The sequence below is a fragment of the Melopsittacus undulatus genome, chromosome 12 (assembly GCF_012275295.1).
Source record: "Melopsittacus undulatus isolate bMelUnd1 chromosome 12, bMelUnd1.mat.Z, whole genome shotgun sequence".
In the NCBI taxonomy this organism is placed as follows: Eukaryota; Metazoa; Chordata; class Aves; order Psittaciformes; family Psittaculidae; genus Melopsittacus; species Melopsittacus undulatus.
Window position 1 is genome coordinate 1,368,482 of NC_047538.1, and position 23,522 is coordinate 1,392,003.

The following is a 23,522-nucleotide window of genomic DNA, read 5'->3' on the forward strand; positions in this document are numbered from 1 at the left end:
AGGCTTCTCCAAACTAAGTACGCAGCACCAGCTAACCCTGGAATGTCTGCTCATGGTGGTAACTGATTCTCAGGATCATTTTGAACATTTAAAGAACCTGAGTTTTAAAAGTGTGGTATGAGCGGCCTGACCTTGTTGGAGGCTCTGTGCAGGTTTCCAGTATTGGCACGGAGTTGAGTCAAACTGTTAATTCCAGTTGCATTTAAATAGCATGATGCATAACCCTAAATTAGAGGCCCCTTGCAAATCTCTAATGACATGGTTGAATTTTTAAATAGCCCTCAATTTAAGCTGCTTGACTTCAACCAATCAGTTTTGGGCGAGATGAAGAATTTTAATTGACATTGTAGGTTTTTCTAAAAGGCACATTCTAGTTCCAGCTAAGTTACTGAATTGAACAGAACTCTGAGAAAGACGCTGTAGCTGGTGTTACTTGTGATGCTGCTATGAGGGCACGAGTCTCTTTTGGCTTCAGAATATGCTGGTTTGTGTTGCTTGCACAATCCATGTGTGTGGAAAATGGAGCCAAACTAACAGGACTGAGATGCAGACAATGGCTTTATAACTGATGGTGGTAGTAGAAAAGGCAGTGTGTTTACAATGCAAGAAAGTACTTTTTAAATGTGACTTTAGGCTGGGCTTTTTCAAGGCTAATCTTATAACTTATTATGTAATCATACAATTTATTATGCTTGTTATTTATGAGTAAAGCTGCCTTAATACTTCTCAATTTTAATGCAGAGGGGAGCATAAAATAGTTGTGACAATGCAGTGTACATCTAAAGACTGGGACTCAATACCTTTATTTGAGTGGGGTTTATGTGTTCCAAGTGCTCCAGTGTCACATATGAGAGTTCTGATTATTTCCATATTAGTCATACACTGCCAAAAGTCTTAAAGGCCAGTTCAGAACAAGAAATCTGTTATGTCTCTAGATATGCTTGGAAAGCTTGCTCCTGGAAATGTGTTTTAAGTTCTAGTGCAGCACAAGGAAAGAACATTTATATTTAGACATGTGTCTAACTTACCAAGTAATGCAGGAAACTGCCATCACAGCTTTCTCTCAGGCTTCTGCCAGGTCAGTGCAAGTTTAAGATTAGTCCTGAACTGTTGCAGCAGTTAGTGGTGTTTTCTGATAGTCACAAGGTGAAACTTAGAAGTAACTTCACAACCTACCTAATTTGAATTAATTCTGTCAGTGAACTAGAATGTATTAGTAAAGAACAGTTTGGGCTGGCAAGCCATGAATGGGCACAGAAAATTCTTACGTAAATATTTGTTTCTTTTAGCTGTACTCCATCTGGAAAGCAGTAGCCTGTGCTCATTGTTCTTTAGTTCCCCACTTCCATGTCATCACTCAGAAGTGTGCAACCAGGCTGCAAAGTCTGAGACCATGTCAACAGCATGTGTTTTTTTGGTTGGTTGTGCATCCATTTCTCTGAGCTGTGACTTTGATTGCAATGTCAAAAGCAGTAGAGTTGAGAGGATGAGCATCAGTGGTACTCAGAAGTAGAAAATCTGGACCTAATTATATGGAACACCAGCTCAGCTTATATACTGCACAGTATGTCCTCAAGGTTCTCAAGTTTTATAGATAAATATGGTTTGAACCTTAACACCTCTGTATGTCTCACAAACTTTGTCCTGACCACTAGCCTTGATCTAGATCTGACTTCAAGAGTCTTCACAGTAATGTCAGATGTGTATGGGCCACGACTCTGGGGAAGGAGGTATTTTTCTCCTGGTAAGCCCTTCCTAAGATTTTCATAGTAGAAGCCAGAGAGAAAATGTATGAGCTGATACGCATTGTGCTGTGTAAATCTGGAAATGCTACACAAGACATCTTGGCTGATTCATCGCTCTGACCTGTGAATGACTTGGGCAGTATGATTTCCTTGATATCCTCTATCCTCTTTTCCCAGTGGGATATCAAGTTTTTATAATGATCTGTTTTCCTTTGAGCAAGTTTGTCCATTTCATTCCTATGGCACTCTGTCAAATGGCTGTAGGTGTTGGCTTTTCCTCAGTGTTGGCCCCACCTTTAGTCACTGTCAAACTTGCCTTAATGGTTTCCATTCGATTCTTCCATTGCTGCTGTTGAGCTGCTTTGAAATCCCCCCAGTCTGTAAGTTCCCATAAGCACTGCATGAAAAGTGACTGTCACATCCCTGCTCTGTGACAAGCTGTGCTCTGCAAGTCATCCAAGCCTGTGCTGGCTGGGTTTACTGCCATATCACATTGCAAACCCATACATACCCAGTTGTCTGCTCACTGTTTTCCTGCATTTTGTTCTATTTTACTGCTTTGCAAGTATCTCCTTGTCATTTCATATTTGTGTACTACATTATTTTTCCCCAGATTAACCAGGTTGCAGTTTTGTAGGTTGAATCCTATTTCATTTCCTGCCATATTTCTGACCTCTTCAAGTCCTTTAGTACTTCACTGTCCTCACTGGAGTTTTAAAAGCCTCTTCATTTGTCCTCTCTAAATATGACCTTAAATGCTGCCTTTACTGGAGCCCTGAAGTTAGGCAAGCCTGGGTTTGTGCCCAGACATTTTACAGCACTTCAGCAGACACACGTCCCCCTTGAAACTTTAACCACTTTCTGTTACCAGTTTTACCTGCTCAGGAGTTTTCTATTCACTTTTAATTTATCACTGATAACTTTCTGTAGCTCTGTTCCTGAAATGACCACCCTGGCTCACTGAGGAAGAGGGTGTAGATGTGCTTGGGGGTAAGTTGTTCCTTAACCAGAGCCCTGAACCTCTTCAGTATGGACAACTTAATCTCAAAACTTTAAGGGTTTTTCTTCTTTCTGAAAATGCACCTCAGCTATTTTAGTTTCTTAACTAGAAAGAGGTAATAATCCACCACCCAGAACCTGAAATGATTTCTAGGTAATAGAAATTAGATTGGTTGTACAGAGTCTTAGGTGACATGGTCTAGGCTGAGGTGTCCCTTGCCCATGGCAGAGAGGTTGGATCTATGTGATCTTAATGTCTTTTCCAACCCAAACCATTCTATGTTTATATAAATAGAGTTACCCTAAGAATGAACAGAAATGCTTCTCTGTTCCTTTTGCCTCTTCATTTGTTCCTCACTGCCATTTGACACATCTGCCTTGTAGCTGTGACTGTGGTTTTCTTTCTTACAGCTTTCTGTAAGAATTATTTGATTTTCTTCTTGCTTTTCCCCAGGGTTATTTCCAAAGCAATGACTCAGGTTAGAGAAGTATGGTCTTTCCTAGACTATACAGCAGTAAGTCTTATGTACTGTATGTCAGGGAACTAATAGGGCTTTTTGTCAGGGAAGTCTCAGGTAATGATTATGTGTGACTCGGGCTGGAATCCTGGCAGGATTGCTTTGCATACTCACTGCACCAGTCTACAGCCCCTCAGAACTCTGTGGAAAGAATCCAAGCAGTTAAGGCATGTGGTTACTTTTCTGGAGTGCCTAAAATCATAGGAATTGAGGATGGAGTGTGCTGCCATCCCACACTTGACTGCACTTCTCAATCTCTACATACTCATACAGTACAGCAGAATTTGCTATGCATGACTGGAGAAAATGACTCTGTTGCATGTAGTTTTCATGACTAGCAAAGTAAGACAAACCTTTAAAATATTCATTTTGCTTAATAATATTTTACTGCAGAGTCTGTAATTCTAGAACCATACGTATAAAAGTGTCACTGTTTCAGAACCAGACGTTGGTTCATTGCAGGAGAGCACAGTTAGCTGCTCAGCACCCCCAGGAGTCCAGATGATGTGGAGATCCAAAGCTCTGTGCCAGGAGAGCCCATTGCCTTTCCTTTTGGCATCTGTCACAAAACAAAACTGTAATGCTTTTTGTGCATGACTACAAATACCTTACTTTAGGCCAGAGTAGTGTTTTCAGAAGCTCCTTCCTAGGTGTCTGCATTACCAGATACCTTTGATATTTGGAGTTTTTGTGAAATAAGTTGTCGTTACAGTTGGGCGTCTTTGTCCCCTTATTTTAACTTGACTCAATTGAACTATTTGGAAAAAGTGGAATTAAAAACAAACAGTTCGGACCAACAGCATACTTCATTGATGTTGTACTGCTGTGGTTGCTTTCACATCTGCTGTATATGACTGTTCTAAGTAAAAGGAGGTTTTAGGAAAAAAAATATCTATTACTCGCCAGTGTTAGGTCACGTTTAATTGTACAGGTCTTTCATTTTACATCTTAAGTAGATGTAAAGTATTTACATACTTACAGATCTATTAAGTAGTATCTTACAAGCAGGGACTGAGACAGGAAAACCTGGAAGCAAACACTTTAGCTGTTTGTAGAAAGACACATTCCAAAGCCCAAGGGTTGCAGTTGCTGAGGTTCATAAGTGCTCCCTTCACACTGTACTTCTGGGGTTTAGCACACCCTGCATATTAGCAAAGAAGCTCTGGATGGTTTAAATTCCAGTAGGGAGTGCTAAACATTTAGTTAAAGCTTGTGCAGTTTCTTTGGTTTAAAGCCTTTTTGCTTTGCCATGTCAGAATGTATTCCTACTGCTACAACTGAACAAAAGCCTGGTTTAAGAAAACTACTGGGTTCACCACTGGTAATGTGTGTAATATTAAAAAGGAAGGCTTTATGAGGGACCAAACTGTCATTCCAAATGTCATTATCTGTTTTGTAAGAAAGAAAGATTTTTCCACTCAAAACATAGTGTTTAACTTGACATTTGAGGGCAGAAAGATACCTTGGATGCATTCAGGCTGTTAAGGACTGAAAGGGACAGAGGCACTGGACTGGAACGTTTTGAGGGGAAGAGTGAAGACTCAAGTGAATAATGGTGCGTAGTCAGATTAGGATAAAATGTGAAATTGCATTTTCCTTTAGATGTCCACTCATTATTAGCAACAAATAAAGAGAGGAATGAATGCAGAGTTCCCACTGTGATAGTGGACACATAACCAACATATTTACTAGTGCCTTGGTAAATTACAACTAGAGGCAAGTATGTTCTTATCAGTGGGTTGAAGGGACTTGCCTGGCTTTGGTGTTAATTGGGAGTGCTGCTGTGTCCGAGTTCAGAACAGGAGCCACATAAGCTCCTGTTACTGGAAATGGACAGTGTGGGTACAGCACTTGCCCACTGTCAAGGAAGTCCACTAGCCACTGACTCAAAGGAATGCATCCAGACAGGAAGAAAAACATATTTCCCTTGAAAATACTACAAATTTTGTCAAATTATCTTATATTTCAGCACAAGCTTTTGGTCACCAAGGCAAAAAAGTGAAAGGAACACCTCTTTCTGTGCTGTATGTTTCCTTGTTACTGGCATTCAGGTACTTTTTAGATCCTTCTTACTTGGAAAGCCCTTTGCTAAATGGTGTTGCTGTTTTGGTGTATTCTATGGAGTAGTTTTCTTGGGTTGAAATAATTGGAGTGCACTGCAGAATAAACAAGTTTGCAATGGCATCTCCTAGAGTGGAATTGGAGAGATTTAGAGAAAGAAAAAAACTGAGGCTTATGCATTAGCATCAGCAGAACAAACTGGAAAGTCACCCAAGACCTAGCAATAAAGTATCCACAATTTCCATTCACAAATCTACTTGCTTGGAATTAGGTGGGATAAGTTGAAAGCGTATGTGGACCAGAAATGAACAAAAGCTTTATTCAAAACAGACGTGGCTGCTGGAATGTACCAGGACAAATCACCAGTCTACACTGAACCAGTTGGACTTGATCCCCAGACCTGAAAAAAGCTTAATGCACATTCTGTGGGTTTTTTTTAGTATCTTTTGGTCCTCTTACTTGTATTTTCAGTTCATAAAAATAGCAGAAAAGATGAAACTGGTGTAGTGGAACAGGAACCGGTATTTGTCTATTTGCTTCTTTCTAAAGCAGCAGTGGCAGGAGCTGCTGGCCAGGGCACTGACCACATCTGTTTGTGCCACAGGGGTGATGGGGCTGGGCAGCCTTTTGGGCATTGGTTTTATTAGTCCTAGTGGTGATGAAGGTGAGCACAAACATCTGTACTGAGGAGCAAGGACACGGGTACCTTGTGTCATGCATATACCCAGTAAGAGTCCTTGGGAGGGTCCGTGTATGTGTTTGTTTCTCTTGCATGTATCAGGAACACCATCTTTCAAGTTGTCTTTCCATTTGCTTTCACTCCACATTATTTTACCTGAGATAATGTTAAAAGGTTTCTTTACATCCTTAATTTTCTGACCTGTATCAAGGAGTGGCCTTGAATTACCACAGTGATAAAGCTGGGAGTAGATAGTGTTTGAGCATGCTCCCAAGTGAGCTTTTTCCATTCTGAGACCAAATATAAAGATGTAGGAAATGTTTGTTATATACAAAATGAAAATCTGTGCTACATATTGTATTTCTACTAGTTTTGTGTCTTACTAGAATTACTTGCCATGTCCTCCTCCCAGGAATAAATACCCAGACATCAGGTTCTTTGAGGTTACTCCATCTGTTTAAAACAGTAGAAATACTAAACCATGTGGTTGGTCAGGTACTGTTTGTCTACTGACAGGTTTTATTTTCAAATTAGAAGGTAAGGCATTGCTTTAAAGCAAATACCACTTCTAAGCAGTATTTCAAGGCACATTAGTTGAGGTTCATATTTATGTAGTAATTACAGGCTTATGTGAAGCGAGGGACCTTGTGGCGAAGTACGTACTAAGGTACTGCTGGGCTCTCTGCCTGCTTCTAGACAGACCTTCCCTTTGTCATTAGTGGTGAGGTTTTCTGCGCAGCCCTAGTCCGGTGTCTGTAGATGGGAGCCCAGGGCCTGCTGGGATGGGGTTTTACACTTGTGCTGTCCTTTTGCCCTTCCACTGAACTCTTTTCATTTCAGTCATGAGCAAACAGTCAGTGCCTGAACTAACAACCCTGCAATCCTCCAAAGCACGCCTCGCTTACAGTACCAAACAAAGGGAGGCCCGCGTGGGCCGGCCCAAGCCAAGGAATGCAGCTTCGAGGTTCTGCTCCATAAATTTAACCAGCACGACAAAAAGGAGATAATATGAGCCTTCGTGATGATCTGAAAGGGGGAGGTTTGTGTCCCATTGATTGCGGTCTGGCCTATTGCCAGGCCCCAAGCCTGACCGACAGTTGAACCATATCGTTAAGGCGTGTAATACAGCTCAAGTCTTGTACAGCAGCCAATGAGTACATATCCAGAGGGCAAAAGTTTATAAAGAGTTGAGGCTGTCCTGTTTAACCCTCTCACACTGCATGTAATATATACGGCTGCCATTCAGAAATAGTCACATTGCTATAAAAATGTAAACCTTCAACTTTCTTTACTTGGGAGAAAAAAAAATCCATGTGTGTGTGATTTGGAGCATGCAGCAGATTTATAAAGTGATCCAAGAAAACTGAGTTTTATTTAAAAAAGAAAAAATCAATCCAACCCATTTTTTTTTTTCCAGTACTACTTCACCCATAGTTACTTCTTAGTTCAGAGATGTCTTCTGGATTGTTCTACGAACTGTTTCATACAGATGGAGCTATTTATTGCCTTGATGTCACCTCATTTAGCATGTGGCTGGTATTTATATAGATAATTTTTTCACCTAATGTTGCTGTTAACATGTGGAATGCTCTGTATCAGTTCTTAAGTACAGACAGTTGATTTGAATTTTCTTGCAACTGCTAACTTTAAAAATCAAAACAACTTTGAATAGCTTGGTTAGGTAAAACTTGTGCTGGAGGACTCTCCTGTGCTGGCTGCAGCCTGGCTGCACTAACTGAGAAGTATGTAAGAGTCTGAAGAGAAAACACCTGGAGTCATCACAGTTCCTTTCACACAGCAGCTTCATGCACACCTAGCAGCTGATGTCCTGGTTTGATTGTTTGCCTCCTTCCCCAAAGTGGGGAAAGCACAATGCTTTCCCAGGAAGGTAGAAGTACTATAAGGAAACATTCCTGTTACTCCAAGTAAAGTGTCTGTGTTTGCATTTACATCACATGGCCATTAGCACTGATGGGTTTTGAGGGGACCTTTATAAAGGGGACCATTATAAACATCAGTACAGAAGTTAGACCAACACTCCATCTATTCCACTGCCCTGCCTGCCAGCAGACTACTCAAGAGTTTTAAATCCTCCTTGCCTTATGCCCTGAGGCACCATAATAATGCCATGGCCTTGGGCACTTTAATCTTCACCAAGGCATGTTGAGCTCCTGGTTTTCAGATGGGTGTTCCGAAGAAATCCCTGGTAGGAACTGTACCTTTTACACTGAATCAGGAGGTGAATGGAAACATTTTGCAACACATTTTGAGACAGGAAACTTGAAGGTGACAACTCTTGTCATCACTGCAAAGACAGGCAGAGTCTGGGAGAGAGGGGTAACAGAGATTACAGCGTTATATTTTGTGAACTCCTTCAGTTTGATGGTATCAAAGTGCGTGAAAAGGTGCTTGTTTGCTGCACAGCCATTAGTCAGAGGGGGAGGAAGTGCCAAAGGATGTACAGGGTGGCTGGTGCCATGCAGTTGGCTGGGATGCAGGCACACACAACTTACATCCTGGATGTGTAACACAGACACTGTAAGAATGTGCTGTTTGGGTGAGTCCAGCTGCTGCTCTGCTGGTTTTAAAGAAGTTATGCTTGAGGTTGCAGTGAAGTTCCTCTCATTTCCTTTTGAACTTGAAGCCCAGAGAGGTTGTACACACTCATACACCCGAGGAAGTTTTCAGTATAGTTTTGACCTTGTATACAAAGAAAAAGGGGACAGGGAAGAAGAGCTGCATCCCTGTGTTGGCAGGAATGGCCTACATGATAAACAGTTGCTTCCTCAGCATCCTGCAGTTCTCCTGAAGGTGTATTGGGTCAAGTAAAGATCTTGAGCATCTGAGCTGGTAGATCCTTCAGAAGAGGAGGGATTTGACTGTAAGTGGGAGGTTTTAACCCTAGGCACCATTTATTTGCATGTTTCTGCCTGAAACTAGCATTTTGGGAACACATTTAACAAGCACAATATATTCCGTGCATTTGCTGGAATAAATGCATATAAGCTTCCTCAGATATGTGGTCAGCAGGGAGCTGTCTGGCTTGTGATTTTACACATTCTTGCATCTAACTGAGACATTCTAATGCCAAATCCAACACTCAAGCTGCCTGTGCTGCATGTGTGTTTTTAACACACCTCAGAAGCATCGTGTGTCCAAGACAGTGACTGAATTCTGACAGAGCTCTGGGTTCAGGAGCCAGGTCTTCCAGAGATTATCTGCCTGGTGGGAACTGCTCCCCCAAAGTCCAGTGCTGGGCAGGAGGCAACTGCACTTAACCCTTTGCAATGCATAACCATCCTCTGCCAGCAGAGCCACATGAAACCTACATAGTCATGGGGTTTTTTGAGGTTAGGCCCAAGTCACTTAATGCTCTCAGATGCAGACAACTAGCACATAAACCCCAATGCTGCCTGTTCCTTTATGCTCAGTAAATTCAGGGGGTGTTCCCTCTTACTGCAGAGGTTATTTCTGTTATTTGAAATAAAATAATGGAAATAGTGGGTTTTTAGAAAAGGGGTGATATGAAATCTAGACCAAGTTAGAAGTGGCATATGTTTGTTTTCATTTTTTTCCATATGCCCCTGTGGTGTGACTGCATCAGGTGTAGTTTGTTGCTGTGATGGCTGAACTCTCAGGTTCATTTTTAAGGTATATATTGTTTAGCATTTAATTGATTGTGGCACTTCTGAGTATGATTTACACTGAGCCCTCCCACTACATGTCTGTGAGACAAGTACTGTCTTCGTTCTGTGTTCTGTGGACATGACGTGCATGGGATGGTGGTACTTAAGGCTGCAGGTGCATTCCAGTTCTGAACTCCAGCAACTGCAGCATGTATTTAGTTGCTGCATATCTTGTGATAGAAGACGTAAGGCCATTCCTCCTTGAACTTACTAAGGCAAGTCCCTTCTTAAGGTCTGAACTGCAGTAAAGCCTTAGGCAAAGCAGTCCCTCTATTTATGAAGCAGGTTTTTTCCAGAGCCAAGTAAGTAACAGGTTTGATATTACGTCTTGAAAATACTAGCAGCCATGGAATTGTTTCATAGGCTTCTATTACCTGCCAGGTTTCCTTTGTTTGAACTAAGGTTAGCTTATAATTATTTCAAGGGATAGAAATTGTTCCCAGGCTGACAGTCTGTACACCAGGTTACAGCCCAGAACAGCCTTTCATCAATAAATTTGATACAAACCTGAAAAAACAAGTTTGCAATGGAAACCCTGACAGAATCTGAGCTGTTCCAGAACCACTAAGTTACTGTTTTGAATGGGCTGGGGTGATGAGGTGGCTAAACTGGAACACCTTTATGAACGTGATGTGTCAATGACAGTTGTTGGAAGCTGTGGCAGTAAGAACTAGGTCTCACTGGAGGACTTCATTGCCACAGAGCTCTTTGGAAGGCCCATGTGGCTGATCTGCCTGCTGGTGTCTGCAGATGGAATGGACTTGAAGCTTGGTGCCAGACATGCACAGACAGGTACAGCAGGTGAAGCCTCTTCAACTAAATACTAGTGGCAGGCACCAGAACTGCATCTCCTGGCACTGACAGCTGTTTGTGGAGAATTTGGGGTGTCCTTGCACTCTGCTGATCATGGATCAAGGTCTGTACACATGCTCAAGTTGGGCTCTTTGGTCAGGTCTGTAGTTGCCAGTGCTGCTCTCTTACCAAGGACAGATGGGGATCCCACAGACACATGTTTTAAATTGACAGTTGTAGTGATACTGTGTTAGACATCAGAATTTTCTTGTCTGCTTTTTCTTTTTTCCTCAGGAGATGTTGCTAAATTTCCTAAAGTTGCTTTATTCTGAATAGTTATTCTGGGTGTGATACTGGGGAAATGAAAGACAGACATTCTGAATATCATTTTAGAAGTGCAGTGTTTTGTTTCACAGTCATCTTTGCTAATACAAAGGTTGATAGCTTCTCATTTTCTTTCGTTTAATGGTTTTGTCAAAAGTACACTTTGAGAAAATTCTTTAGGTCCAAAACACCTAAAAGATGAGTAACAGTTACTGTTCTCAAAGCCACTGTGTATTTATGCATCTCAGCAAGAATCACATCTGTAAACCTAACAGGGTGACATTAGTGAAGGAACAAGGATAAGCAATTCTGCAAAACATGTCATGTCTCGTGTAGTTTTAATTAGGACTGGTAATGCCTGAACAACTTCCTTACCTCAGCAGGTTGTGATCTGCTTGATTACAAAACAGCAGAATCACAGGAGTTGTGTGAGGTGTTATACAGGAGGCAGACAGTGAACACCGTGAGCTGCCTGGAGTTATCTGCAGTGATTCTCCAGTGTTCAGCTTGGTTTGAACAGTGGAGAACTGAGTGTGTGCCTCAACATTCTGACACCAATTCCAATCTCTTTGTGTCTTCATTCAGCAGCACTCTACCCTGCTGTGACTAGTAGACATGAGGGCATTTCTGTCTTGTGTTGCGTTTGTGTGCTATTAAAAAAGAATCAGCAAATCTGGTGAGTGCATGTTTAATGTAACACAGATGTGGGCACACCACCGTCTGCTTTACAAATCTGCAGCTCTTTTATTTCATCAGTGTTGCTTATTATTTACAGAACGTAACTTGAGACAGTAGAACAAAGTTTTAGATTAAAAAAATCAAGTTGTGTGGAATGTTTTTAGCTGTCCAGACCAAACAGAGCAGTTTGCCAGAGGGGGTGATGGACTAAATCAGTGCAGTTTATGTTCATGCTAGTGGCACCTGGTTGAAAGCAGCTGACCTTATCACTAAGGTGAGGATTATCTTTTATCATCAGGGTGAATACTTAGGCACAGAGGAGCAGTGGGGACAGTAAGTACTATACTCTTTAAGTACTTCTTCCTTTTAAAAACAAAAACTAAATCTAAACCCAACCACAACCAAACCCACAAGACAGAAACTGCCAAAGCTGCTGTGGTGTCGTACATTTGTAGGATTGCTGCTTGCTCTCTGACCTGCTTCTGAGCCAGACATTACAAACCAGTGTTCGCTGATGTTCTGGTTTCTCCAGAATAGGTCTGACCAAAAGGCCCTGTTCTTTCTTCATTTTTACAGGAGTCTTTTCCTGCAGTGCTTCAGATACCTCTTCTCATGGTACTGCAGCACAGTTGAGATTTTGTCTGGAAGATGGTTAATGTAAAACCCATTCTACAGCATTGGTGCTAACTCCTATATGGACAGTTATCCAGCTTTCCTGAATGCATCATAGGAAAGTGTCCAATTAAAAAGATATTGATTGGCCAATAGTTAATTAACAACTACATTATCTGACCCACTGTGGAAGGGAAACAATTGAGAGAGAAACCTGATGGGTTAATGGCTGGACTCTATCTTAAAGGTCCTTTCCAACCTAAATGATTCTATTACACTTCAGATACTCGCTCTTGAAGTTTGTCAGTAGAAGCTACAGGTGCTGTAGAGGTTTAACAGCCTGTGGGGGCTTCTTGGCTAGGTGAAACTGTGCCATTTTACTGCTTTTGGAAGTTAGGACGTAGAACAAGCAGCAAGAAGTGAATTACACTGCTTGGAGCCCTTTAATTTCTTTGGACCTTTGCCTCAACATTTTGCATTTCATTAAACAAGCACATTTATTTACAACTTTGTAAGAATCCAATAGGTAAAACAGGCACTTATTCCTCTCTGGTGTAGGTTTGGAACAATACCATACAACTGTACCTGGCACAGCTGGATCCTCCTTATAGCTAAAAAAATCTAAGGGGCAGGAGAGGTGACTTGCTCCAAAGTTGTAGTACTTACTAATGAAGTGCTAACCACTGCACACAGCTGGTACTCAGCAGAATAATCTGAAGTCCTACCTGGGTTGTGGAAATCGTCTAGTGTTTAGGTAACCCTGATTCAAAGAAAGGCTACAAATGGAAGAATACAAGTAATACTAAGTGTGTTTATGCAGCAGGTTTTTTTAGCTTAGATGCATAATGTTGTTCTTAATGAACATCTAGTCAAACGCAAAGTGGTGCAGTGGGACAGGCAGAACAGCAAGAGCATCTTTTAGCAGAGGGAAAACTGAAAATTTGACTAACAACATATTGCTGGCACTATTAATGACAGCATTTGTTATGGGTTTTAAAGCCTTTGCTCTGTTCCACATTCTTTTAGTTGGAGAATTTCCACTTTTCAGTTCATCCTCCCTGCTGACAAACCGACTTTCTACCTTAGCATAACCATAGCTGAAGTCGAAGTCAAGAGTGTTCTTGTCTGTCCTGGTTTCTCCCAGAGGATCAGTGATGAGTGCTGCTTCTGAGCTGCTGAGGTTTGCTATGCAGGTCAGGGGTGCAATAACATCATTAACAAAATCAGAACTTACCAGATAGTCATAATGTATTAAAAAAAGAAACTGGCTGATGTTTTCCTCTGCTGTGCTGCACAGTCAGTATCTTTGGCTTCTGTACCTTGTTTGCAAAATGCCTTGTTGATACCAGACAGAGCCGGGACAGCCAAAACACCGAGAGGCCCATCTTGCAGGGGGAGAGCAGCAAATGTGATGCTAAGTCATGAATGACATGTAAGAGATGGTGTTCCAGTAATGTTTACTGCAGCCAAGAAGGGAAGGGGCAGACCACCTCCACCCTCCCCCAAGTCTGTTGCCATTGAAAGGCAAAGGCAAACAAATTGTAAAAGGGTACCTGGGTTGCAAGTCTGGGACAGGGCAGCTGAAGGGGAACAGCGACACAGAAACAAGGCTCCCGAGGAAACACCAGCAGAAAGCAAAGCTCAGAAGGCAGCTACTCCTATGTGCTAGTGCCAGGCAGCTTAGAAAGAAACACGTGACCTAACATGGGATTTCTGTCCTGTCTTGTGATGGAAAAGGAGTAGTTCACTGCACAGGGTTTGTACAAAGATTCAAGATGGGAAGTGGAGAGCACTAATCATAACTGGTGCATTTAGCTTGCAAAGTTCCTAACACCAGTAGCTTGACAGAGATAAGAAAAAGCATGCAGCAGCTCCAGGGTGATGCTGTTTGGAATGGCCAGAGAATAAAGCAGGGCTCAGCAGCCTGGAACACAGTTCTTCAGAGGTAGGGTGCTCCAGAAGCTTAAAGGAATTCAGTTTTTAACAAAATACTGCAAAGGGAGGAACCCAGCCTGCAGTTCTTCAGCACCGGGGGCCAGTATGGACCTCTCATGTTTGTTAGGCCACACATGTGTCTTACTGTCATTTTTAATAGATGCTCAAGAAAGGTAAGTTATCCTAAATCCTACCACAGAGCCTCTTTTTAATGTGGATTTTTCTTTTTTGTCTTAGCTGCATGTTCCTATTTCTATAACCCTTCAATGCTTTGAAATAAACATGAGCTTTATTGAGGTTGATGCAGTCTTGTTTTCTGTAGAGCACTGAGAATAAACAGATCAGTAAAACTGTGCTGATAAATCGATCCAAATCTGCAGACAGTGGACTCAGCTTAGGTTACTCCTTCCTACTAATTTAGCACACTGCCCCCTTACCTGTGGAACTAAAATGTGAGACATTTCTTTGAAATGTAAAACCAGAGGAACAGACACCATGTCTTCCACATCAAGTATTACAGAATCTATTTACTGTATTTGCAAAAACCTGGTATTTCTTTGTCACACTTCATACTTCAGAGTAAATAAAACTGTGCTGCAGGTTTGAGTGGAAGGAAGAGTGCTGCTGTGGCACTAAGTCATTTTTCTGCATCTATTTTGCATGCAGGACACGAGCAGAGAGAGTGAGGAAGCCCCGCTGCTGCAGGGGACCACAAGGGCTCTTGCCTCGCTACTCAGAAAGTCAAGCAGAAGGACAAGAACAGCTCTTCAAACTGACTGACAACATCCCAGATGAGTTGTAAGTACTGACTGGCAAAGTTACTCTAAGTAGTTCTGTTTGCTGCCATTGTATCTTGGTGTCTTTGGGGAAGAGGGACTAAAACTGTTTTACACACCCACATGCACATGCATGTTGTTTGGTTTTGGTTGATACCCATTAGCTGCACAGCAGGAGCACAGAGGACACTGCAGGTGCCATAGGACTCCTGCAGTTCACATAGAGGCTGGGGAAGAAGCAGAGCTTCAGTTTGTTGACTCCTGCTCTTATTAAAGTCCCTGGTCCGCTTCTATCATTATAAAAGATGAAATCTCAGTAACTTTCTAAGTAATCATTAGTCCATTAATAAGCACAATGGATGTCCAACCCTCCACTGATAAAACAAGTATGTGTTTCAAGCCTGTGCTCTTCTTCCCCTTTAACATTTATCCAGGCATTACCAGTATCTCTTCCCTTCTCTTGTCCCTTACCTCCCATTCTACACAGCCCAAGGCTTAGGGGAGAGGCTAGTGATTGATGACAGAACATGGACCACCACTGACCAGCACAGTGCTCTCTAAGGTGGCTCTGATTTAGAGAGACACTAACTTGGACACCTGTGGTACATGTTACTCCTGAGCTGTTAACAGCCAATGACCAAAACAACCTGCAGCTTTATTTATTTATTTGTTTGGTTTGGTATCTTAATTTCACCAGTGTCAGTGATCAGGCTCTGACAGGCTCTTGCAGGCATCTGAAGGTAGAATCCAGTCTGCTACTTGCTTGCAGCCCTGTGATCGCACACCCTTGTTATGCTGTTTTCATCTCATTTAAGTAAGTGTCTTTATGCATATACAGTCTGGGCCTTAGGTAAGGAGAAGTGAAAGAGAGCCAGTTGTGACCAAAAGTATTGCCAGCTTTTTAGCAAGTGCACCCATGAGCAGATCAGTGGGCTTTTGTCATCGAGTCACACTGTTAATTCACTGTGACTTTCACCATTAGGAACATCATTCAACAAGAACACAGCATTTCTTGTCAGGAAAATAAGTACAAAATTATGCCTCTTTTATCCTAGCATCATAATCAGAAACACATTTAAAGACGTGATTATTTGCATATTTTCCTTCAGAGTTAAATCCATAAAAGGAGGTTTAATACCTTGCTCTACTGTTCTAACTAAATGTTTCCACATTTTTTTCCAGTTAGGCTGGCTGTTTCACTTCTGGAAAATATTGTGTAATTACTTCCTGATGTTGTTAAAAAACCCACAAATTCTCCAGAGATCTGGTTGCTTCTACTTTGTTCTACTGGATCATGTTTCATTTAATTTTTTGTTTTATTAATCTGAGATATTTTTAATAGTGTAGAAGTATGGGTTTTAAAAAAACCCAACTAGTAGTATCTTGAAGTAGTATCTTAAAAGGTTAAATACCAATTTTGAGAACTAGACACGGAGAAGAAAGAAACAGTTGGCAAGAGCAAATTGGTAATAATGCATGACTCAAACCTGGGACAAAATGTAGAGCCTGAACACAGATCAGCTAATGTTTCTATGCTTTGCCATTAAATCAGTGACCTCTGTTTCCATTCCTCAAAATACATACATGACACCAGTAAAAATCTTGTATGGAAAATTAGATTTATAATCTGTTGTTCTTACAGAGAACGTACAAACCCACAGCCCAATTACCCAGTCACTTCCACTGAACATTACAGTAGCTTTGCAGGCTTCAGTTCTCCTCATGGATGTCCCTCCATCCATCAGGAGAACAGCTGTGCTGCTTTTGTGGATGTATAAAACCACTGCAAGCTTCTCAGCCTCCCTGTGACTGTAGCAAAAGACAGAGACACAGTGTTCAGGGTGTCTGGTCCTTCCTCTGCTAGAGAAGAAGCAGAGCAAGTCAAGTGTGCCATGAAGTTGCCTCTGGTTCCAGCTCTTGTAGAGGCCTGACCCTTTAACATTTAACATTAACAGCAGAGCTAGGACCTCTGTCAGATGCTGTACTTGCTTTTGTATGTCTGTCCTAAGGAACAAGCCTATTACTCTGCAGGCTATAATGCTGCTCTCTTTTAAAATTAAGTTTTCTGCAATACTTCATAAAAAATACCACTCTCCATCCTACTTATTTACAAGACAAAAACTTTACCCCAAAGTGTCTAAACTCCTGATGGAAAACTGAGGGGCAATTGCTAGTTTCAGTAACTGTGTTAACATCTTCCACCTGGCGTTTTTTTGAAGCTGAAATAAATGGGTTTGTCCATTTTGTTTTACTTAAAAGAGCGCAATTCATTTTTCCTATTCCATGGTTTTATCTAAGGCTAGAGCTGGGCACAGTATATTACAGGCCTTTTTTTAAATTAGGCTGTGCTCTTCTCAGCACTTCACTGGCAGTGTAAGTTGTTGACTTGTGTGTGTTTGCCTTTCCCAAGTTTGTGGAAACAAGGGCACTTGTGAGCTGACAGGGCTAGCAGGCATAGGGCAGGAAAAATACAAGGTCAGTGCACAATACAGTCTTTCAGAGAACTAGCAATAGAAAGTTAGCGGAATTATTCTTTTACACCACAAAGAAACCATGATCTGACCTTGAAACTTTTCTGGCTATTGAAATTCCATTTGTAGTAATGGATTTGTTTGGATATGGCTCAGAGTAATTTGTGCAAAGTGTTACTTAAATGGTAGAGTTGGCAGTAGCTTCAGAGATAGTAAAGATTTTTTACCTACCAAAACCTCCTGAGTAAAAACAAAATTCAGTGATTTCAGAGCTAGTGGAGTATTTTGCACACGGTATTAGGACAACAGCAGTAAGCAACGGTTCAGAAAATGAGTAATTTTAAACCTACCTGGCAGCAGCAGAATCTTTGTTTTTACAGCTATGCTTCTCCTGCTGTGGATGGAGCATTATTACTCTAGGTAGCACTCTTCCATAGTTATAATTTTGTATTTGATTTTGTGAAACTTTCAGCATTTCAAGAACCCCACTAATGAGGTTCATTTCAGTAGTAAATGATAAGCGGGGGAGAAGCTTGTGTGTCACATACCTACTTCACTTTGTGGTTACTTTTGTTACGCATTATTTTCATTACCTTTCCAGCCATCATAATTCTCAATATTCTGAACTCACTTTTTTCTACCTCTACTATTCATCACTCAGACTAATCTCTCTGGGGAAACCTGCTTGCTGCTTAACCTTTCACCCCTGTGTTAAACAGCTAATTTCTCTTTTCTAGCTACTGATCCAGGCAGCAGGTTAAACTTGTTTTTTGTTTTTAAAGGCAGGGGAGATGTGTGGTAAAAGGAAGCACAGCAGGTTTACAGTGTGTAGAAGGATAATGCTCTTGTTATAAATGTCTGCAGACCTTTCATGTATCAACACTGGAACTGAAGTTAGTTACAATTAAGCTTCAGTATGAGGACTTGCAGTGTTCTGATGTGAGGAAATGACTCTTCTTAAGCCTTGTTAAAGGCTATTTTTATATGCCCTTTTCATGTCCAGAGCTAGAAGCTAGACATTTAGTACTAATATTTGATTTACAGCATGATCGTTTTTAACTGAGAGTGTACTTCATCAGCTTGATTTTTTTTTGGAACAGTTTAAATTAAATACAGATGAATTGTACTTGTTAACACTATTTATTTTTCTGAAAGCCTTTCAAAGGTCACAACAGGTGAAGACATTTGTTAGGTTACTATTTTTAGCTTTAAGTTACTAATTTTTCTTTTTTCTCTTTTTTGCAGCTTTATAGCAGTGGAGAACATAGACAGCTACTGTGTTCTGATCTCATCTAAAGCTGTTTATTTCCTGAAGAGTGGTGATTGCACAGACCGTGAGGCCATCTTTCTCGAAGTCAAGTATGATGATCTCTACCACTGCCTTGTTTCAAAAGACCATGGGAATGTGTACATACAGTTGACGAAGAAAGCTGTTAACACCAGTAGTGGTGTAGCTATGCCAGGTCCATCACAACAGAAACCAATGGTAAGGATCTAGCACCTATTGTTTCATTCATGTGGGGCTTTCTTTTCCCCTTTATACCTGTAGAGGTGCCCAGGTGTTTGTAGTCCTTAGTGTTTGGTTTCCTGTGCTGCTTAACAATGAAAACCTTGTTCTGCCAGCAGTGAAACCAGTGGCTGCTGGAAAGGTCTGGGTGACAGTATGACTTGCTCCCCAAAGTCCTGAGAATAGCTGAAGGCACAATCTAAGATACTTCTGCAGGCAGAAAAGTTACAGTAGGAAATGTGAATTTACTTGGAAAAGGCTTTTAACTTTACAATATGTACATGAAACTTAAGTACTTCCCTGCCTATTTAGTCTTCTCTTCCTATAATACTAAGATTGGAGAGAGTGTGTCATGCATGTCCAAGTCAGCCAGAACTCGTGTCACACCCACTGCAGAAGTTGTTTGAGGGTCAGTTTTACAGGCAAGGTTACAAGCTCACCCCTGACCCATGTCAGTTTACATTCCAAACAGAAGAGCCAGATAAAAAGTAGGAGGGGAAGTGAAGGAGGTAACTTCAGATGTTGCAAGATGTTTCTGCTCTCATCCTACAGTACCTATCAGTATTTACTTGTCTCTCCCTCTCAGTTCTTCCTTACTTCAGCCTGAGAAGGAATCACCACAGAAACATTTCTGTTCCTCACAGGAGACTTCAGAGCTAACCCCTTTGGTTAGTGAAGTGATAAAAAATATCTGTATTCTGGTTTAGGTGACAGCAGTACCTCATTATGAAAAATCGTGTTTCTCTTTGCAGGTGAATGTGAAATCTGAAGTTCTTGCAGTAAAGCTGTCTCAAGAAATAAACTATGCAAAGAGCCTTTATTATGAACAACAGCTTATGTTAAGACTCAGTGAAAATCAAGACCAATTAGAGCTGGACTCTTGAACCTCTTCCTACTGCCAGACTGAACTGCAATTACTGGTCTGGAGCTGATGGTATTCTGTCACTAGAGAAAGTTCTATATGGTAAGGAAATACGTATGATTGATTGTAGTATTCTGCTAAATGGATCACTGTGTGATGTAAGATGTGTGTGTAAAAGAAGGGAGGTGGGCATGGTGGGCTTTCATTCTTTTTTTAAGCTTTAGTTGTGTAACAGAGGTATAGCTGAAATGAATTTGGTTCTGGGACATGCCCTGTATTTTGCTAACATGTATATATGTAAAAGAGTTCCATGTAAATAAGAAAGTACAGACCAGGGTGTTGGTATAATTAGAAGTCTGTTTACTGTGTAAAGAAATTAAAGGAGCTATCAGAATTTTACTGCACTACCTGAAACTAGCCCTTGTGTCTCTTTTTTGTCTCTTGAGAAAGCTGATTTTCACAGTGCAGGAATGTAGATAAATGTTTAAAAGGTAAGTTAACAGTTAATTGCAACCGTTGGTGCACAGATGTCCTGTGGTTTGGAGCTTTAGCACTGTGATCACGGTGCATTGGTTGGGTTTTTTTTTTTCTTAAATCACTCATACACCTAAATGTACATCTACCTGTTGCTCACTGAAATGTCATCCTCATTTTTAACAATAAACCCTTCGTTTTGTTAAATGTTGCAATGAGGACTTGCTAATTCAGTCACATTTTCAAACTATTAGACAATAAAAAGCTGATTCTGCTCCAAAACCAGCAGTCATCCCTTGCAAAGTCACACCACTGAAGACCCCTGCTCCTCAGCTGCTTTTACAGTAATTCAAGTGAGCAGCCTTGGCAACTGAAATCTTTTAACTCCAGTTTTCCCCTTCACTAGGACTAAGTATTTATAGTGTGGAATTCTGCTAGTATTGGGAATGCTGAGGATGGGGGGTGAGAAAACCACTGTGTCATTTGTCTTCATGACAACCTCTTCAAAGTTAAGCTTTTGAAATAATAGAAGTAACATAAAAATAACATGCTTTTTCAAATGTTGTACATCCAATCACTATTTGTCTCATCAACATGAACCAAACAGAAGACTGAGGAATGAATTGTACTTACATACCTGTATCACAGAAATAAGGAGATCTCATCCATGTGTTTGCTCCCTGGAGATGGTTCAGGACTGTGTGCAGGACAGTGTTTTGCCCTGCACAACACAGCTGTCCTACAATGCCTGAGTAACCTACATTCCCTTTGACTCAAAGTAAGAAGCCCAACATAGCTTTATGCTCAACTTTGTTTAGCTTTTAATATCCTTTTGCAAAGACATACAGAAATACTTTTAAACTGCAAGTTAGAATGAAACCAATTCCCACCTCCTGTAAAGTGAAAAGTGGAAGATTGTGGTGTAAGGAGAAAATGTTGCATCAGCAGATGTGTGTTTAGTGTGTGACTGGAAATTAAATCCATAAGGTCCATTACACAAACGAAACTGGTTTGATGAAATACTTCTCCACATAATTTTTGAGTAAAATGTAGAATTTAACCAGTGCATTTGCTCAATAGTGCTTTAACGTGTCAGTCTCATTGGACGCCACTGCCAGAGTCCCTGCTTCTCTCCCCTGTAATATTCTTTTTTAATGCAGCAAGTATCAAGCTGCTAAAGATGGTAGGTAGATGGGAAAGGAAAATAAAAAGTAGTTTACTGCTCTGTGTGGAAAATTTACAGGCAAATGGCTTGAATACTTAAGTTTTGTAACAATTGAGTAAGGAGCTGATGTGCAAACATCTGACGAACAGTGTGAGAGTACACCCTTTGAGCTACCTGACCTCAGGGAACCACAACACAGAATGGATCTAATTTGTGCAGTTGTTTATTTCTTTTGGACTGTGCTTAACCTGTTCTTTTGACTGCTGGAAATGATTAAGCACAACATTTAAACCTCTGAAAAGTCTACCCCCAAAACTAGAGTTTATGAGTACCATGGTCATAAGTGGCTGAGGTTAGCCCAGTACCTTAGGATCCTGCTCCCAGTGCTGTGGCTCCTCTCAATACAGTGGATGGAGTTCCTCACTTAACTTGCCTATGGACAAGGCCAAGTTTTTCTCTTAATGATACAAGCCTAGTCCTAATGACAAGGAGTGATATACAGGCAGAGCTGGAAGAAGCATATTGCCTCACTTAGTGTTCCAAACCAAACTAAATCAGAACCATTGTTTTTTTAAAAGTGCAAATGCTGTTATTTATTGCTGCAACCCAACTATTTTTATATAATTTCAGAACTCTTACTGTGGACTTCCTATTGCTATTGGCACTACTACCATTATTACTCAGTGAATAAATACAACTTTCGGATTCCAGGGGCCATACTCAAAAATAGTTTTCAGAGGATGTAGAGAGCAAAGTTCAAGTCTCCAGCTCAAACACAAGCAGTAAGCAGGCAAAGAAATGTAATAAATTTACTTAATAGTGCAGGTCTTCAGGGTCTGAGTCTTATGTATGCTTATCATACTGGTTTCATTGGAGGAGGTGTGACTGCTGCAGCAGATTCAATCTTCAAATTGTAGAAGCAGGGGAGGAAAAAATTCCCTGATGAGAGACAGAAACAGCTTTCTGACCCTGTCCTCCATCCTTAGCACATAGCCAGTATAATTCAGAGAGGACAATGCTTCCTCATGCTTTTTTGCTCAGGTCTTTATAAAAAGCTGTTCACCTTCACACTCTAATAAATACCCCATTAGCTTTGCTTTTACCTGCATTTTTTTGAGAACTGTACAATTTGTTCTCTCTCTCCCCTGCCCAGCTTTGCTTTCTTGCTAGAGTTGCTACTGAAGAAATGTAAAACAAAGATTATTGACATAAGAGTTATTTCACAGTAATTCTGGAGAAGTGCAGTAAATTGATTGCACCCCCACTCTTCATGTGCCCTTGCTTACAAAACCATTAATGGTGTGCAGGAACAGAAAATGACTGCAGAGAACAGGAATGAGTAATTCTCTGAGAGACTGGAGTGGCAGAACCTTCAAGACTGCTCTTACATCCTCCAGTTCTGATGTCTGAGGTAAAACCTGGACAATGCCCTGGAATGTTGTCTGTCACTGTAGGTCAAACCTAGACTTACTTAACACTGCATTGCTCTGACCTAAACACTTAGGTGATCTGCCTTTGAGATGGTTTGATTCATCCAAAAGTCATTTCAGAGTGGGAAATCAGATACTAAGGTACTTAAACTTCCATGAAAAAGCACATCTTATGAAATAAAATCCAGACATCTTTTGTGCCAGAGTTAAGGCAAACAAGGCATTTCCAACAGAAGGGTACTTAATTTTACCTGGGAAAAATGCGTCCTAATATTCCTAACACCCAGCCCCAGTGTGCTGCTGTCACTATAATGAGATAGACTTGCAACTGAATTAGGTAAGCAAGTTTTTAATATGCAAGATATGCAGAAGAACACAAATGGCAATGTCATTTTAGTCTAGAAGCAATTCTGGACTAGCAGAACTATAGAAGTCCTTCCTGATCTGACCTAAATCCACAGCAGCGGCTGCAACCTTGTATTTTGTTGCCCTGTGTCTGACAAACACATGACAACATGGAGAATTACAGTTCTGGATCATACTGGCTTTATCTCTATGATGTCCTCATGGCTAGTGGGAATGCAACAAGGTCAATTTTTTTGCTGAGGAAACAAGGTATTACTGGGAACCAGGCTGATTACTGGGAACAAGCTAATACTGGGTACCGCAAAAGTACAGAGGTACAGGGCATGCCTGCATACTACAGCTGCTAAAATGGCAAACCCCACACCTCTCACCACTACATCATTCTGTAACCAAATGTAATTCCTGGAGACAGTCCTCAGCCGGTAGCAGGATCTGGCACTGC

At 41.0% G+C, this 23,522-nt stretch overlaps 1 protein-coding gene across 2 annotated transcripts in view; it reads left to right on the forward strand.

Moving 5' to 3' along the window:
- The window catches only part of VPS13D (vacuolar protein sorting 13 homolog D), a 99,786-nt gene extending 79,727 nt beyond the window's left edge, over window positions 1–20,059 (forward strand). For both annotated transcript variants that reach the window (XM_034068220.1, XM_034068221.1), the window contains 3 exons: window positions 14,696–14,827; window positions 18,522–18,762; window positions 19,536–20,059. In XM_034068220.1, coding sequence (XP_033924111.1) covers window positions 14,696–14,827; window positions 18,522–18,762; window positions 19,536–19,667 — 505 coding nt within the window. In that variant the 3' untranslated portion in view covers window positions 19,668–20,059. The remainder of the gene's footprint in view (window positions 1–14,695; window positions 14,828–18,521; window positions 18,763–19,535) is intronic.
- The last annotated feature ends 3,463 nt before the right edge of the window (window positions 20,060–23,522 follow it).